Source organism: Gymnodraco acuticeps, unplaced genomic scaffold, assembly GCF_902827175.1.
Source record: "Gymnodraco acuticeps unplaced genomic scaffold, fGymAcu1.1, whole genome shotgun sequence".
In the NCBI taxonomy this organism is placed as follows: Eukaryota; Metazoa; Chordata; class Actinopteri; order Perciformes; family Bathydraconidae; genus Gymnodraco; species Gymnodraco acuticeps.
In genome coordinates this window covers 514,171-529,160 of record NW_022990213.1, presented here as the reverse complement: position 1 = coordinate 529,160, position 14,990 = coordinate 514,171, and the positions used below count along the sequence as shown (strand labels likewise).

General features: G+C 42.8%; 1 protein-coding gene across 1 annotated transcript in view; it reads right to left on the bottom strand.

Moving 5' to 3' along the window:
- The window catches only part of clasp1a (cytoplasmic linker associated protein 1a), a 95,553-nt gene that overhangs the window by 27,221 nt on the left and 53,342 nt on the right, over positions 1 to 14,990 (bottom strand). The window contains 13 exon segments of the mRNA XM_034218423.1: positions 1,212 to 1,388; positions 1,970 to 1,996; positions 3,065 to 3,128; positions 3,130 to 3,173; positions 6,735 to 6,905; positions 7,633 to 7,679; positions 8,371 to 8,538; positions 9,411 to 9,488; positions 10,345 to 10,404; positions 10,746 to 10,816; positions 10,957 to 11,092; positions 12,834 to 12,979; positions 13,562 to 13,654. Coding sequence (XP_034074314.1) covers positions 1,212 to 1,388; positions 1,970 to 1,996; positions 3,065 to 3,128; positions 3,130 to 3,173; positions 6,735 to 6,905; positions 7,633 to 7,679; positions 8,371 to 8,538; positions 9,411 to 9,488; positions 10,345 to 10,404; positions 10,746 to 10,816; positions 10,957 to 11,092; positions 12,834 to 12,979; positions 13,562 to 13,654 — 1,282 coding nt within the window.

The following is a 14,990-nucleotide window of genomic DNA, read 5'->3' as shown; positions in this document are numbered from 1 at the left end:
AGGTGTACAAACTCAGAAATGTTGCATCAGGCCAATTTAGCATTTTGCCCTGAATGAAAATGCGACAGGATCATAAAGACATACTTTACGATATGAGAATATACTCTGCAAACCTTATGACCATCACTATTTGAATATTCTATGTGAACTAATGCACACTCAGACCGATCAATGAACAAACGTCCTCCAGGGGCTCTGATGCCCAAGATATAAAGGAGGACAAAAAGGGTCTGGACAGATAAGAAGCAGATGAAGAAGAAGTGAAAGTGAAGACAGGAAGAGGAACAGAGTCAGTGCCAGGATGCTGGTGAGTGAGCAGGTCAAACAGCATACTGCTAGTACGGGTTAGACTGGACTCCACAGAGCAACTCCAGCTTCTGTTACCGGGTGACAAGGACTCCATAAATGAGAAAAGGACAAACACTGATCAAAAACAGTATCCTGTTCTCGTCAAAACAAACCTGTAAACATTAATAACCACTAGCACATTTGAAAACAAAACCAAAGTGAAGGAACCTCAATTAATACGAAATATTCAACATTTGGGCAAAAGAAACATGTTTTCATGACAAACACTACATCACCCACAAGCCCCACTGCCTCTCAACCAATCACACACCAGAATAGATCTGTGAGGAATGTGTAGCTGAAAACTAACTATGCATGACGAGAACAGAACAGACATTGCTGTCTTTGTCATCTGCCTTATTGTCTGTGCAAATAATAAGCCCACAATGCTTTGTGGTGGACGGAAACAGTCTGAGCTTCAGTGTCTGACTGTTGCAAGGTTTCAAAGGACAAAACAAACACAAGGTTATCTCTGCATCAGGAAGAAATGAACAGAAGGTCCAGTTTCACATGTTTTAGACATCATTCTGTGTAACGTTTGTATGACGTGGAGCATGTGGAGTGTTTGACTTGTTGCTGACTAGCGTCACAGTGCCTGCACAATTAAATGCGGATTTGACAAGAAGTAGACAAATTCAAATGTCATGAATCACATTGCAGTGTCTTGTGTTTTGCCTATAAGAGAGTGATAAAAACGTTCTTTTTACCGAGCAAGATCAGTGTATGGAAAAACAATGGGTATGCCTGTTGTCTCGCCTCTTAGTTCTGTCTTACAAATGCAAGCCACTGTAAATAACTTCTCTAGACTTTGACCCATTAGACTAACTGTCACTGAAGACGTGTGTGCTTGGTGCCGTTCTCACCGAGGCCCAGGCGGGTGGGGCTGGTGTCCCGGCTGGTGTCCCGGCTGCAGCCCTGGCTGCGGGGGACGCGGCTGCGCTTGTCAGCAGGCGTGGTGGAGGCCGACACCGAGACCCGAGGGACCCGCCCGTAGCTGCTGTGGCCCAGCAGCTTCCCCGGGGAGCTGGAGCGACTGCCGGCTGTGGGAGAAAGACACGTACCGGGGTTACACAGCATCCAGGGGCCGAGGGAGAGGAGTAAGGAGGGTAAAACCTTCAATAACATGCTCAGTTTAATCTCCAAACTCAAGCCCTGTGGAAGCAGACCAGATGCTTTGCCGACATATTATAGTGTCTTCTCCTATATTTATTCATCTCAGTGTGGAGTCTTAACCTATGTCATGGATTTAGACGGATTGAAAGGTGAATTCATACGTATTTGTAATGACAACACGACAGTTGGATGCAAACAGAACACGCGGTGTGAGGGGGACAGGAACCACATGTAACTCTGTGTGGGGAGACAGTTACTGTGGAAAAACTTCAATAGTGAAAACAAAGAATACAAAGACAACAAAATGGCAAACATGTCCGACTCCATACAGCGCTCAAACTGTGGGGGAAGGTTATCAGAAATGAAAATGTGAATGTGAGGAAACCCTACCCTACATGGTGAAACAAAGGTAAAACAGTGATGAGAATGGACGGGCATGCAACGTTCAAAGAAGGAGTTGCTTTGTGATGAGCTCCTGAATTGTGATTGGATGAAGCTGAGGCCTTACCATTGATGGGATTGGCTGATCTGGATCCTGGGTGATGGAGGCAATAGGCAGGATAGGGTGGAGAACGGTCAAAATGAGACAGAAGGGGTTATGTTTATTGACTTTACCCAGCATGCACTCTGGGTTGTTAGCATGTTAGCTGTGACCTGATGAACAGCAGAAGCCCTGAGTGGCAAGCGAGAATTAAAACAAATGTATTTTCTAAGTATGGTCTCAAATGTTTCCCCTCCTGTGTTCATTAATAAGACATCTTTTTTCTGTTGTGTGTGTTGTGTCTGCATGCCTGAGATGGGGTCTGTGGTTAACACAAGCTGAATAGTTTTCCACCTTTTGATTCATGACAAAAATCTGTCAGTAAATGCCTTGAATATCTGAAGCTTCTTTGCTAACAAGTGACTACATGAGACTACTAAACATCGCCACGCCAAACACAAGTCCACCTTTATCTGAGCAGTGGTGATGTGCAGCCATGTGGCAGTGATGGAGTTCGTTTTTTTAGCCATACTTACTTCTGGCGATTGCATTTACTAAATCAAAAGTCATGGAAGTGGTGTTAATATGTGGAGATGATCCTGCTGAACAAAACGTGTAACTATCATTAACGTTTGTTTGCTAAAGACTTTATACAGTGCAAACTTCTGGGGTCGTCCTACAAAAACATTCATCATCGCACCACTCTGTACTGGCCCTGCAAACCCTGTTTCTTAACTGTTCTGAAGTCATAAACACAGCAGAGAAAACAATTAGATCAGACATTCAGATCCCCACATTTTCTCACTTGCCTCTCAGGTTTTTTTAGCCCACTGACAGATCACAAGAATACATAGATGCCAACATACTGTGAATGCAGGTAGGCACACTTGCACAAATACAAACGATTTGTCACAGGAAGTGGTTTCAAGATAAAATAACACACATACAAGAAACAGCAACACATCTAGTATGATCTCAATGCAGACAAGATCATAGAAAACATGAGAGTGACAGACTGGTAAATAGTAGGCACAAACATAGCTGTGTACGGTTGTAATGTTAGTAGTCTGTTATATCTCCAGCGTCACGGTATGGGAGCCTGTGTGGGGTGTATATACGTACGCTGGGACTGGGAGACGATTTTGGCTCGGCTGCGTCCCCTACTGTCCACCACTGAGGGGCTGGCCCCCCCCCGTACTGCCCGAGCTCTGCCTCCTGGTACGGACTCGACCTGGGCGACAAGGGAGAGAAGAAAGGCAGGGGGGTTTAATACACATGAATGACTTTCACCACAACCCTGGACAGAGATGCTGGAGAGGAAATAGTCTGGGGAGACAGGATGAAGAAGACCTGGATGAGGGGAAAAGCCCCCCTGAAACACACAGCAGGGAAACAAACACACCTGGCTCTATTAGTTTGCAAATCATTCTCAGCGTGCGTTTTAACCTGCAACCAAAGTTCATGATGGGTGGGGAGCAACAGGAGAGCACATAAGTGACTTTTAAGTGACATTATCCCACTTGTGTGCCTAAAACGCACAGTGAGAAATATTGGCAAACTTTTTCGACTCTGGTGTGGTGAAGGACAGACATACATTGAACATCCTTTTCATCTGCCTATATATATATGATTAAAAAAACCTGCAAACATGAACAAAACTGGGACATTTTTACTTATAATAATGAGTGGAAAAAATGTAGTTTTGGAAGTTTAGCTAGGAAAGATCATCTGTCGACTTCAAATCAAAAATGAAAGCAACATGTGCTGCTAACAGCAAGGCTAGCAAAGCAAAGGCTAGAATACACTACCATTCGCAAAAGCGTGATAGTCCAGTCAGATGTCTGAGACTCAATATGTTTGAATACACTTTCATGCATTTAAAGATGCAGAAAGTAATCTTTACAAATACAGTTGTATTTAGTTGTGGACATGGGGAACTCTATACAATGCTTAAACCACACTGACCATTGAAAGGGCAGAACATACTGTATTATGGATTATGCAGAGTACAGGACTCAAGGAAAAACGGACCAACTTCAAATGTAGAACCCAGTTGTTGTGCTTAATAATTATTGGGGTCCTTTCTGCTTTCCAGGACAGGAAAACAAAATGTATTCTACTTAATGAGGAGATAAAACTCTCTTTATTTATTTAGGGATCTCATTGTGTGCAATAATATCCTCCACTTTATGAGGATTTACCATACCGAAAGCTGCAGGAAGGAGTCCTAAGACCCAGAAATGAGTCACCATTTTTGCACTTCTGATTCAAGTGTCTTAAAGTCAATGGGTTTTGTAAATAGCCTTTTGGTAAGATGCCAGAAATAAGGTGTTTGATTAACACAAGCTTGAGAGATTTTCTAAAGTATCTCAGTTATTACTCCACTTGTTATTTTGAAGTGTTAACCAGTCTTTCATTTCATTTGCGGTATAATTGAGCCATAGCCTTTTCCCTCCAGTAAAGCAGTGACTAGCTTCTTTTGTTCAGGTCTTAAAAACGGACCATCAGCTGATTAGACTTGTGTGTGACTGATGAAAGGGTAAAGCATCTGTAGTGTGAAACCTTACATGATATCACAAAACAGATGCTATGTTCCTGTCATGCCACTAAGTTTAAACATCAGAACAGTCCACCACCTGTCCAGATTTTTGAGGACACTCAAAACTAAGGACAGTTAAAGCATTTGCTAGGATTAAACATGTGGTGATGAAACCTTGCAACGCGTTACAGTGGAACATCAATTTCTGTAAAGTAAAAGACATCAATAAAGAAAAAACGCAGCTGTATGAATCAGTAACGCTGGACCTGATCGCTGTGTGAGTAACAGGGTGGATGGATACACTTGTTAGGGTTACAGTGAGGAAGAGGAAGTCCATGCAGACAGTCCATGCAGTTCCACATAACTGACCACCACTGGGGGGGTAAAGAGAGGAAAAGAGGGCGCAGATGAGGAGAGACAGGATGTAGACGTGGAGCCTGTGACAGCTTACAAAAAGACACTCTCACACACCTTCACTTTCTGGTTTTCACACACACACACACACACACACACACACACACACACACACACACACACACACACACACACACACACACACACACACACACACACACACACACACACACACACACACACACACACACACACACGTCTTACCATCGATTTTACCAGGAGTGCCATCTTTTGGGTTTTTAAGAAAGGCAGTGCAGCAGCGAGTGGGAGGAGAGGTGTACAGGAAGACGTTAGTAGCAATTAAAGCAGGAGTGAGTGGGGGACCAGGGGCCTCATCATCATTAGTAACAGCCATTATCTGTCTACTGGGACTCGAGAAGAACAGGTTAGGGGGATAAGTTTGTGCGTGGCCAACAGAATTACAGTGCATGTCATATATTGGTGGGGGATGGCGTGAACTTTAGCCATTAGCTTAAAATGCTGTGAAAACATCCTTAAAAAGTGTCTGGGGGTTTAATCGCACTGGGAGGCCACTCAGCCTCATCACATTAGAAGTGTCAGTGTAGGATTTAAACAGTTCCTGCTGACAGAACAGTCTAATGACAGCCTCAGCACTCATTTATAACTCCAGTCAGGCCCGTAAAAGCCAGTGACTGCCGGAGAAAGTGTTTTAATATCTCATGATGATGGGAGACTTTGAGAATAACTGCTTGAGTCTTCCTCCAGAAAAAAACATGGTTAAGTAAAATACTGCTTTGAGAGAGGCTTTTTGTGAGGACAGTTCTACATAGGCCTATGCAACATTGCAGTTTTTATTTAGACCTTCCTGTTTTCCTCCTAAATGTTTTTATATCGGAATATGGGGTTATTTATGGCGCATTTCCACTGCAGGGCCTCGCACGGCTTAGTACGGTATAGTTAGGCCTTGGTAGGCCAGGCTCACTTTATGCTGCGTTTCCATTACAGTTTAGGAACTGGGGTAGTAACTATAGTAACGTAGTGTAGGCGGAGCCGTGACGTCATCTTCAATGCGAAACACAAAACCAACATCAGCCGTTAGCTGTTAGCCCTCAGAGCTCACAGCTCTTCATATCTGTTCAGAAACTAGACAAAAGTTAAACAAGTACAAACCACAGACTGTCTGTGTCATGGCGAATACAGTCGCTGGTTTATTTATGTCTGTATAGGCCGTTGTTGTGAGTGTGGACGGTCGGAGCATATATAACGTTAGCTTAGCCAATCTCCATTTAGAAAACACGCATTTTAAAAGGGTTTTTCGCCTGCCGTCTGTCTGCAGACTTGTCAAAGCATTAATTCACGGTTTTTACTAATCGGTATCAGTATGTTGTTACTTCGGCATCATTTTGAAACATGTATTACAATTAAATCACGTTTTGTTGTAGTTGCCAGCGATTCTCTCACTAGTTTAGCATACAGTACTCAGCCCGGTTGTTGGCCCGGAAAGAACCTCGATTTTGGAGAGCCAGAAAACTGTGAAAAAGTACCCGCTAGCCGGATCTACGCCTAGTGGAAACGCAACAAAAAAGGGCCGGGCGGGTACGGCACGCTTAAACCGCGCTGTAGTGGAAATGCGGCATAATGGCGCATTTGAAACTTGAGGTAAGTTGCAGTTGACGGGACACAAAGGTTAAATTAATAAAAGTTAGCTAAACAGTAGCTTTTTTAATTCCTGTTCTTCTACGTTATCTCAACTGTTGTATTTAGAATCCAGCATGTGAAGAGTTTTGCTGAATGACAGAGTTATTTCTTGCTGCCTAGTTTTTTGTTTGTTAGTTTTTCTGTTTTGAGAAGTTAAGAGGAAGGTGAGTGATGGATTACCTAATGAGGCGTAGGACCCGGGGGGGAGGGCCGCTGCAGAACTGAAGGGCGAGGAGGTGGGTACGGTGGACAGACGGGACTTTGAGCTGGAGGCGGCGTTGACGTCGATGTCACTACGGGAACGCTGGAGAGAACCTGATGAAGGAGACACCCTGCTGCCCACCAGCTTACCTACAACAGCACACACGAGGACTCATATCACTGAGGCTGTTTAAGCATCCTGCATCACTTACTTCTTAATGTTCTACTTTTACTGCCACCAAAGAGCAACACAGGAGGAGTTTCTGAGCCATCTGCTATGAGACTGTAGAACAACAACTGTGACAACAGTCTGGAACCTGAAGCCCTAGGGGTTGTGTTTTCTCATCAAGCACATACCACACGTTTCGCCTATGCATTTGCATACCAAGTCAATACAAACACACAAATAGATGAGTGTATATAGGTATCTATTCACATAAACCTATTCATGCCTAATTAAGCACATTTTTTGAGAATTGATAGAGTTACAACGATCTGATATCTATTCATAAAACAAGCAATTTAAATGTTGTTTGCTTGTCTTCTTAAGACCACGCTCAACAAACCATACATTCAGACTTTTATAAATCAGCATCAGGATATTTTAGCTTTCTTTTGATTCCTCAAATATTATAATTTTTTCAAATTGGATTCATACAGCATTGGTAAATAGAATAATTCAGCTCTGCAAATAACCAGGAATGATACTGCCGTCTGACTCGGGGTAAATAAAGGTACAAGGTCTTGATCAAGAGAGCATGTCTCTTAGTGCCTTATCTATACCAACTTAAGCACACTAGAGCCTAATTCTTCCAGTGTGCTTATTACTTCAGAGGAAACCCCACCCCAACAGATAGAAAGTCAGGAGGTGTCTTACTCCTTGTCATGCTCCCTCCAATGACACTCTTCACAGACAGTGGCCGGCTGAAAAACAAAAACATTGACACTAATTATCTTTATGTAGATCATATTCTAATCAAATGAGCATTTGACAACAGTAGACAGGTATAGCACAAGAACAATTCATATGAGGTATGAATGTGAAATGTATGGATTGAAAACATATAGAAACAAAGTTAAGACATTTGAAAAGATGATCCTGTCAGGAACAATGTTTACCTGTCAAAGAAATCTATTCAGATCAAACTCAGAAACCGGATCACCAGAAATATGTGTTTTATAATTTGCCTCGCAGGTCTTCCACGAGGGAACTTTTTATAAATATAATTATGATAAGCGGGTCATGTCCAACTCTGTCAAACGTTAGCTTTACACACACACTGATGAACCTGCAGTCCTGATGGATTGTGTATAATGTCATTAGTCAACACGCTCCATAAGGAGTCTATAAACGGTGTAAATGACAACAGTCGATCCAAGAGTGTGTGTGCATGTTGCTGGATCTGCAGCCTGTAATAATTACCCACGTCTCACAGACATATTCAATAAAACAGATTAGCATTAATCCATTCCTCCAATCAATTACAGAAAATAGATGCAAACGTCCAGAATATAGGAAAAGGTGGATAGAGATATGGAAACATGGTGGAACAGAGAGTGCAGATGGAACACAGGGGACAGGGATGGGAGAGTAAGAGAGCATCACAGTTCTTACTTCAGACTCTCCTGGGAGGAGGAGGACGAGCGGTCAGACTGCGGCAGAGACACGATGCTGTCAGAGCCCTTCAGGTGGGACTGCAGGGCCTTCTGATAGGGCGACTCCAGCGCCTGGAAGAGGTGCTCCGCCTCCCGGCTGTAGTGACCATGGAAACCCCAGTAGCATCTACAGGTGAGGGCGAGGGGAGGAAGAGGAAGACAGATTTTAACAGGGAAAGTTTACCCAAAATAAAAAGACACTTCCTCTGTAGTGCTTCATAAATCCAAATGCTTTGGTGTGAGATGCTGAGTATTGGTGATATTGTCTTTCTCTTTAATATAATACACCAAGATGCGCATGTGCTGACCAAAACAGAATACATTTGAAAAATTCCACAGGACTGTCTCTTTGAATAGATCATGACCCAGTTACTGAAGATAACCCACAAGCTTTGTTCAGAGCAGTTTAATGTTTCTCTGTGGTGGATGCACGCCTCCTTTTGTGGTGTTAGAGTTGTGTGGTATAGTTGAGTATAAATAAAGTAGTTCCTGCTCATATTATCTTGAGCAACCTGGTCATGATTCCTAAAAAAAACATTCCTGTTGAGTTAATATACTTTGTGTTGCTTTGAGCCTCACAATCTAGGTGCCATGAAGAATCAGGATCACAATTCCTTTATTCGTCCCAGTGGGGAAATGCAGAGTGTTACAGCACAAGTGGCTAAGCAGGTACAAATAGACAAGCAATAATAAAGAGTAAGCTAACTTATTAAATATAGAGAAGAAAATCACATAATAGTAATAATAAAATATAAATAAATGTTGGCAATGTATGTCTTTAACACAAGTGATTATTACACAGCACTGCAAACAAGTGTCTATATTGCACATTGCAGGGTTATTGCACTAACGTTCCACTCTAAGAGAAGGCAGACATCTCTCCAGTGGATATCTCCAGCACTCTGCAACTCACACTCAAACTGTTTAAAATGATTCATAAGTTGGTTGTCTCATCAAACAAAAACAAACCAAAGTCAGTCCCGGTGCGATGACACTTACTTCCTTGCGATGCATCTGGCCTCAGAGTCAGCGTCGTGGATGCCTTTCTTGATGGTCTCAGTCAGAACCGCCACGTGTCTGGGGTAGTAAGGGAACATAGTGAGGAGACAAGCAGGACGAAGTCCAGATAAGACCTCAAAAGCTAAAGTCCTGAGAATCCTCTCCCTCTTTTATTCCTCTGCCGGTCCACAGGCAGAGTGCCCACCCACAGGGGTTTTCACAAGCTTTTTGAAGACTCTGCGGAGGTTGTCATGGTTACAGTGATGGAAAGTCGCCTTATCACTGGGGGTCCTGATGATGATGGTTCTCTCAGGACTCATCAATTGAATGGGCCTCATCAGTGGTGCATCCAACCAACAGCTAACGCAAATGTTAGCCAACTCAAATACCATCATGTCAGAGGAGGATGATGAAGAGGCATTTACCTCCACCCCACAAACACACACATAACCTACACCACTTTATCCATTTGACACATACTGCGGGCTTTCCAAGTGCTATGGTGCTTTGGGAGAAAACAGCAAATGTGTTTTTACTAAAGTAATACAAATAGTGAGAGAGTTTGATTGCAACATTCAACATCCAGCAGGACATACTCGTCTTAGAGAAACGTATTACAAGATATCCTTTTGTTAAGATGCAGCCTAGTTCACTTAGACACATTTTATGTTTGTAAAGAAGCCCTTCGAACTAGATAAACTAAGGTGTATGGCTCTGCTGACAGGTGGTGAAGATGTGGTGTCTGTTCCTGGATGATGCTGAATTCAGGCTGTCATTTGTAGACCTAGTCATTGAACCATTTTGTTTGGACTCATTGAACCATTTTGTTTGAATAAATTATTCAAATGTTTTTGTTTTCTTAAGTTTTTCTGTCTTGCTCTTATGATTGTTAAACACCTAAATGTTATTTGCATAGAAGAGGAATACGGCTTACCTTTCCAATGTGTTAGTGGGCCACTCCTGTAACATGAGGTCTAGGAACTCAAAACAGCGCCTGCAGAGGGGAGAAAGACACAGAAACACCATGACACAGGAATATAACGTGAGAAGTGCCGCTATAACAAACACTTGTACATGTACATGTCAGTTTATTAAAGCAATGCAGCACACACAACACAACACGCCTGTATTTGCAGGGAGAATGTGAGAGATGGATTTGTTCTTTACACCAGGGCTGCAAATTAAGATTATAAAAAATAGTTGGTCATTTTTCTACCAACTAATTCTTGCGGATCTGCTATAGACTGAACAAGAACAGAATTTAAAAAATAAAAATGACATTTCATTATGTAGTGTAGATTCCTTATTACTGTAGTAGCATTATTGTCCTCTTACCGTCGGACTGCCACTGATTTGGCGGCGCAGTTACTGGTGATGATGGGGATGAGACGTGGGTAGTGTGTGCGCTGGAAGGAAAAGTTCAAAAGTAAGGTTCATCTCCAGTTACAATGATCTTCTCTCTTCTCCTCACATGATGATGACGTAGGGTATAATAAGGCTGAATGGAAAATGAACAGGCGGTCTGGAGACCCCTCTGGATGCTTACCCTGAGGAGGAGGCGGATGGTGGCCACTCCGGACGTGGCCATGATTTTGGCACTGTTGGGCACGAGGTTGAGCAGCGTGGGCATGATGCTCTCTGCTCCGTGGTCAAACTTGTTTCCCAGTATCAAAGACAAGTGTCTGCCAGAGGGAGAAGAGGGGAAGAGAGTGGTGTTAAAGAAGTGTGTTCACCCCGAAAGATGATCCGTTCATGGTGATGTGTTATATATTTTCTCTTTCACAAGACAAACAGGACTGTGGCAGGTGTGTTAAATGGCCCTGACCCTTTCCATATTCCTGTTTTAACTAAGGCGTGACGTGCAAATAGTGAGGAAATTCAAGTTCAACATAGCAAAGAGAGGTAAAGTACACCACCATTGAGAAGCTTCTTCGAGCTCCGCTCTGAACAAATGGGCGGAACCTCACGATCTGCCCTAAACGCAGATTTGACCCCCCACTGGGGCGCACTACATTTGCCCAGTCTCCTTTTTACGGCCATCACACATTGGAATATGCTTCCAGCTGATCTTAACCATAGACTGTATATATCTTAACATGTATTTTGGGAAACCAGTCTTGCCAACATTAATTTTACTGTAATTTGAGATGTTAGTTTAAATAAATTGTCAAATGATATTTATATAGATCTGTATTTTGATCTGTTTTAATTGATAGTGTTATAGGCACTATGACATGTTTGAATGTGTGTTGATTGTTATGTGTGCTCCTGACTGCAGATGGAAATGAGCTTTTAGCTATAATCTGGAATATAGCATCTCTGTACACAATGTATTTGTATGCACGGTCCTTGTTCAATAAATACATATTATAATAATGAAAACAACAGTTTGGCAGTTGTCTCTTTCTAGAAAAAAACCCACTCCTTCCTGATCTTGGGAATGAAGCACAGGCGAACAGCGTGGTGACATTACACGTGATGATTGGATCCATGAATCCATTCATCATCCTGCTGCTCTTTCTGTGTGTCTGCGCTCGGTTCCATCTCATCAGGGTGTTATTCAAATCTGGATGACGGATGTGTTTGGATGGAGAGCATGCTGCTGGTTTCATACCCGAGCAGGGCTCATGTTCATTAGCTTAATTTTCTGGAAAGAAAATATTCTAAATGTTTTCCTGGCCTAGCTGAATCAGTTAGAGAAGTTAATATCTCGGCTGTCAATCAAAGCCATTAAGAAAACGCTGCCAAGACACCAGATGGTTACAGCTTTCATAGCTTTGTGTACCGACCTCAGACTATCAGCAACTTCTTTCGTTTGTTCCTGAAGTTGCTACATAAACCATTAAGATTCCAAAATAATTTAAAAAACAAGATAGGCAAAACTTTATCACCTTGGTGCCTAGCTCTCATTAACTGCTGTTTATGAGGCAGATACTATCTATCTATGCACGAGAATTCCTAATCTATAACCCTGAACTTTAGTTAAGGAGGAAGATGTGGAAGAGGGCTTTAGATAGGAAACACCTGTCAGGAAACAAGAGAAGAAGCAGTAGAAGTTTGGGGTTGATAATTAGTCACAGAGTTTGTTAGTAGGCTGACTGAAGTGTACCCGCAGCTGAGCAGTGAAGGCAAGTGAATAAGTGCTTATTCAAAGTTGTACTCGTTGTGAACAACACAATAAAGTTGCGACGAGTGAAGAAACCCAACCGGTGTCCGCACTATCTCTGGCTGCAACACATACGATTATCCACTTCAATTCATCTCTAGAGTTGATCCTATGTTTGACAGACGCACACAAGCACCAGCCACCCTTTTGATTTACGTTTCACTTTTGTCCAAAACAAAATAGTTAAAAATATTTGAACTGTTGGCAGATCTTGTGTGGTTTAGAAACGTGGACGGGACAGTACATCCTCCTCTCACCCCAGTGTGATGCAGGCCTCGCGCACCACCTGTGAGCGCAGGTCTTTGGCCGACAGCTTGAGTGGAGCCTCCAGGAGACGCAGCTGCTGAGGGAAGCCCTCGTACTCTGTGGCCCCCGCCATCAGGAGAGAACGCACCTTCTTCAGCTGGAAGAGAGACAAAAGCATGCGGAAGTATTCATTACCTGGATTCATGTAATAATAATAATGCATTTGATTTATATAGCGCTTTTCACAACTCAAAGACGCTTTACAGTATGAGGGAGGGTAGACAAACAAGGACAGGCAAACAAGTAAGTAAAAAATAAAAAGGCAGTCAAGAGGAAGTTGATTGAGAGGGGGGGGGGCTTATGGGTAGACAGAGTTGAAAAGATGTGTTTTGAGGCGGGACTGAAAGACTGAGGGACTCAGAGTCACGGAGATCTTGGGGGAGGGAATTCCAGAGCCTAGGAGCTGCCACTGAGAAGGCTCTGTCCCCAAAGCTGCAGAGTGTGGATGTGGGAATGGATAGGAGTCCGGCTGCGGTGGATCTGAGGGACCGTGGGGGTTGATAAGGAGTGAGAAGGTAATACCCTGTGTGTGTGTGTGTGTGTGTGTGTGTGTGTGTGTGTGTGTGTGTGTGTGTGTGTGTGTGTGTGTGTGTGTGTGTGTGTGTGTGTGTGTGTGTGTGTGTGTGTGTGTGTGTGTGTGTGTGTGGTGTGTGTGTGTGTGTGTGTGTGTGAGTCTTACCGCTACAACCCGGTGCTCCCAGTCGTGTTTGTCATCAGAAAGCACTTCTCTGATTTTGGCCAGATGGTCCTCCAGCTCTCTGTTGGAGTAGATCTGGACCCAGAGAGACAGCAGGGACAGTGTTAGAACAAGAATCAGCTATTCTATACTGTACTGTGTATACTTTCAAGGGTAAGGTTCGAGAGAGGGTAGCTCATACAAATGCTCCAAGTCTGTAGCTCAATGTTAAAAACTGTAAAGCCCCATGGCACAAATTAAAATGTGTGATATTGGGCTATATAAATACACTTTGATTGATTGACTAAATGGTGGATGCCAGCTGTGTGTGAGTAAATGCAATTTTGTGAACTTCAATCGGTGGCATAAATAGATGCCTAACAATTGTAATGTGGGTCTTTTTTAGCTGCTACCACGTTAACATACATAGCAAGAAGCGTTTCATTTGTGTTCATTGAATGTGTTTGTGGTCATAGGTGGTTCTTGCATAATGCCTACTTAGTGTGTTAAGATCCCACTAATCAAAAGTGGAATAAAGATGATGTTTGTTCGGAACAATCCAGGATACAACTAATACAGAGAGATCAATTTCAGTTGACAAGAAGCCTATCAGAAACATCATTTTCTGGGTTGCTTCATGTCATAGAAAAACAACTAAATTGCTCATAAAAACTGAGAATCTTTTAACCATCTTCACATAGTTCTAAGTAGAGTCCGTGTTTTTGTTGTAGCTGCATTTCCTTTTCTTTGTTTCCATCAGATTGTGCCTAATTTGCATAGCTTGTCCCTTTGTGGTGACTCCCTATGTTCCCAGTTGGGCAGGGTATAGACGCTGACAGGTGAACCTGCAGTTCACCTGCCACTGCTTGATTGACAGTCTTCCCTCTCTCTTCACAGCATTTCAAAATAAAGGCAAGATATCAGAAAACCTAGTTTCATGCAGTGGTTTGACTTCAAAAAAAGGAAATCAAATCAAAATGCGGCACATTGTGTCAATAGGTGGGATGATAAGCTGTGCAGTCCTGCAGAGCGCAGGGCCCCTGGTTACCCTACACCAGGGGCCACTAGGGTTTCATTTCTTTTGTTACAAAAAGAGTTGCAGCTCATTCCTTAAACAGAAGCCTCAGATTGTTTATAATCAGGGGGAATAGGAAGCGTACATTTCAAGTGTAAATATGTTTTGGGGCTTTTTTTATCAACTAAGATTTGTCTTGAAAATGAGGCTTATTCAAACGTGAATACTGTGTAATATATTCGTACATATATATTTAAGATGTACAATATAAGACAAGCACAAGTTGCATGTGGTGGGGAATACTCCATTTCACTTTCAGAATTTGCTACTGGCCAATAAAAACGGACCACGGGCCGCAGTTGGACCCCGGGCCGTAGTTTGAACATCCCTGCCCTACGTCCATAGTGTGTTTAAATC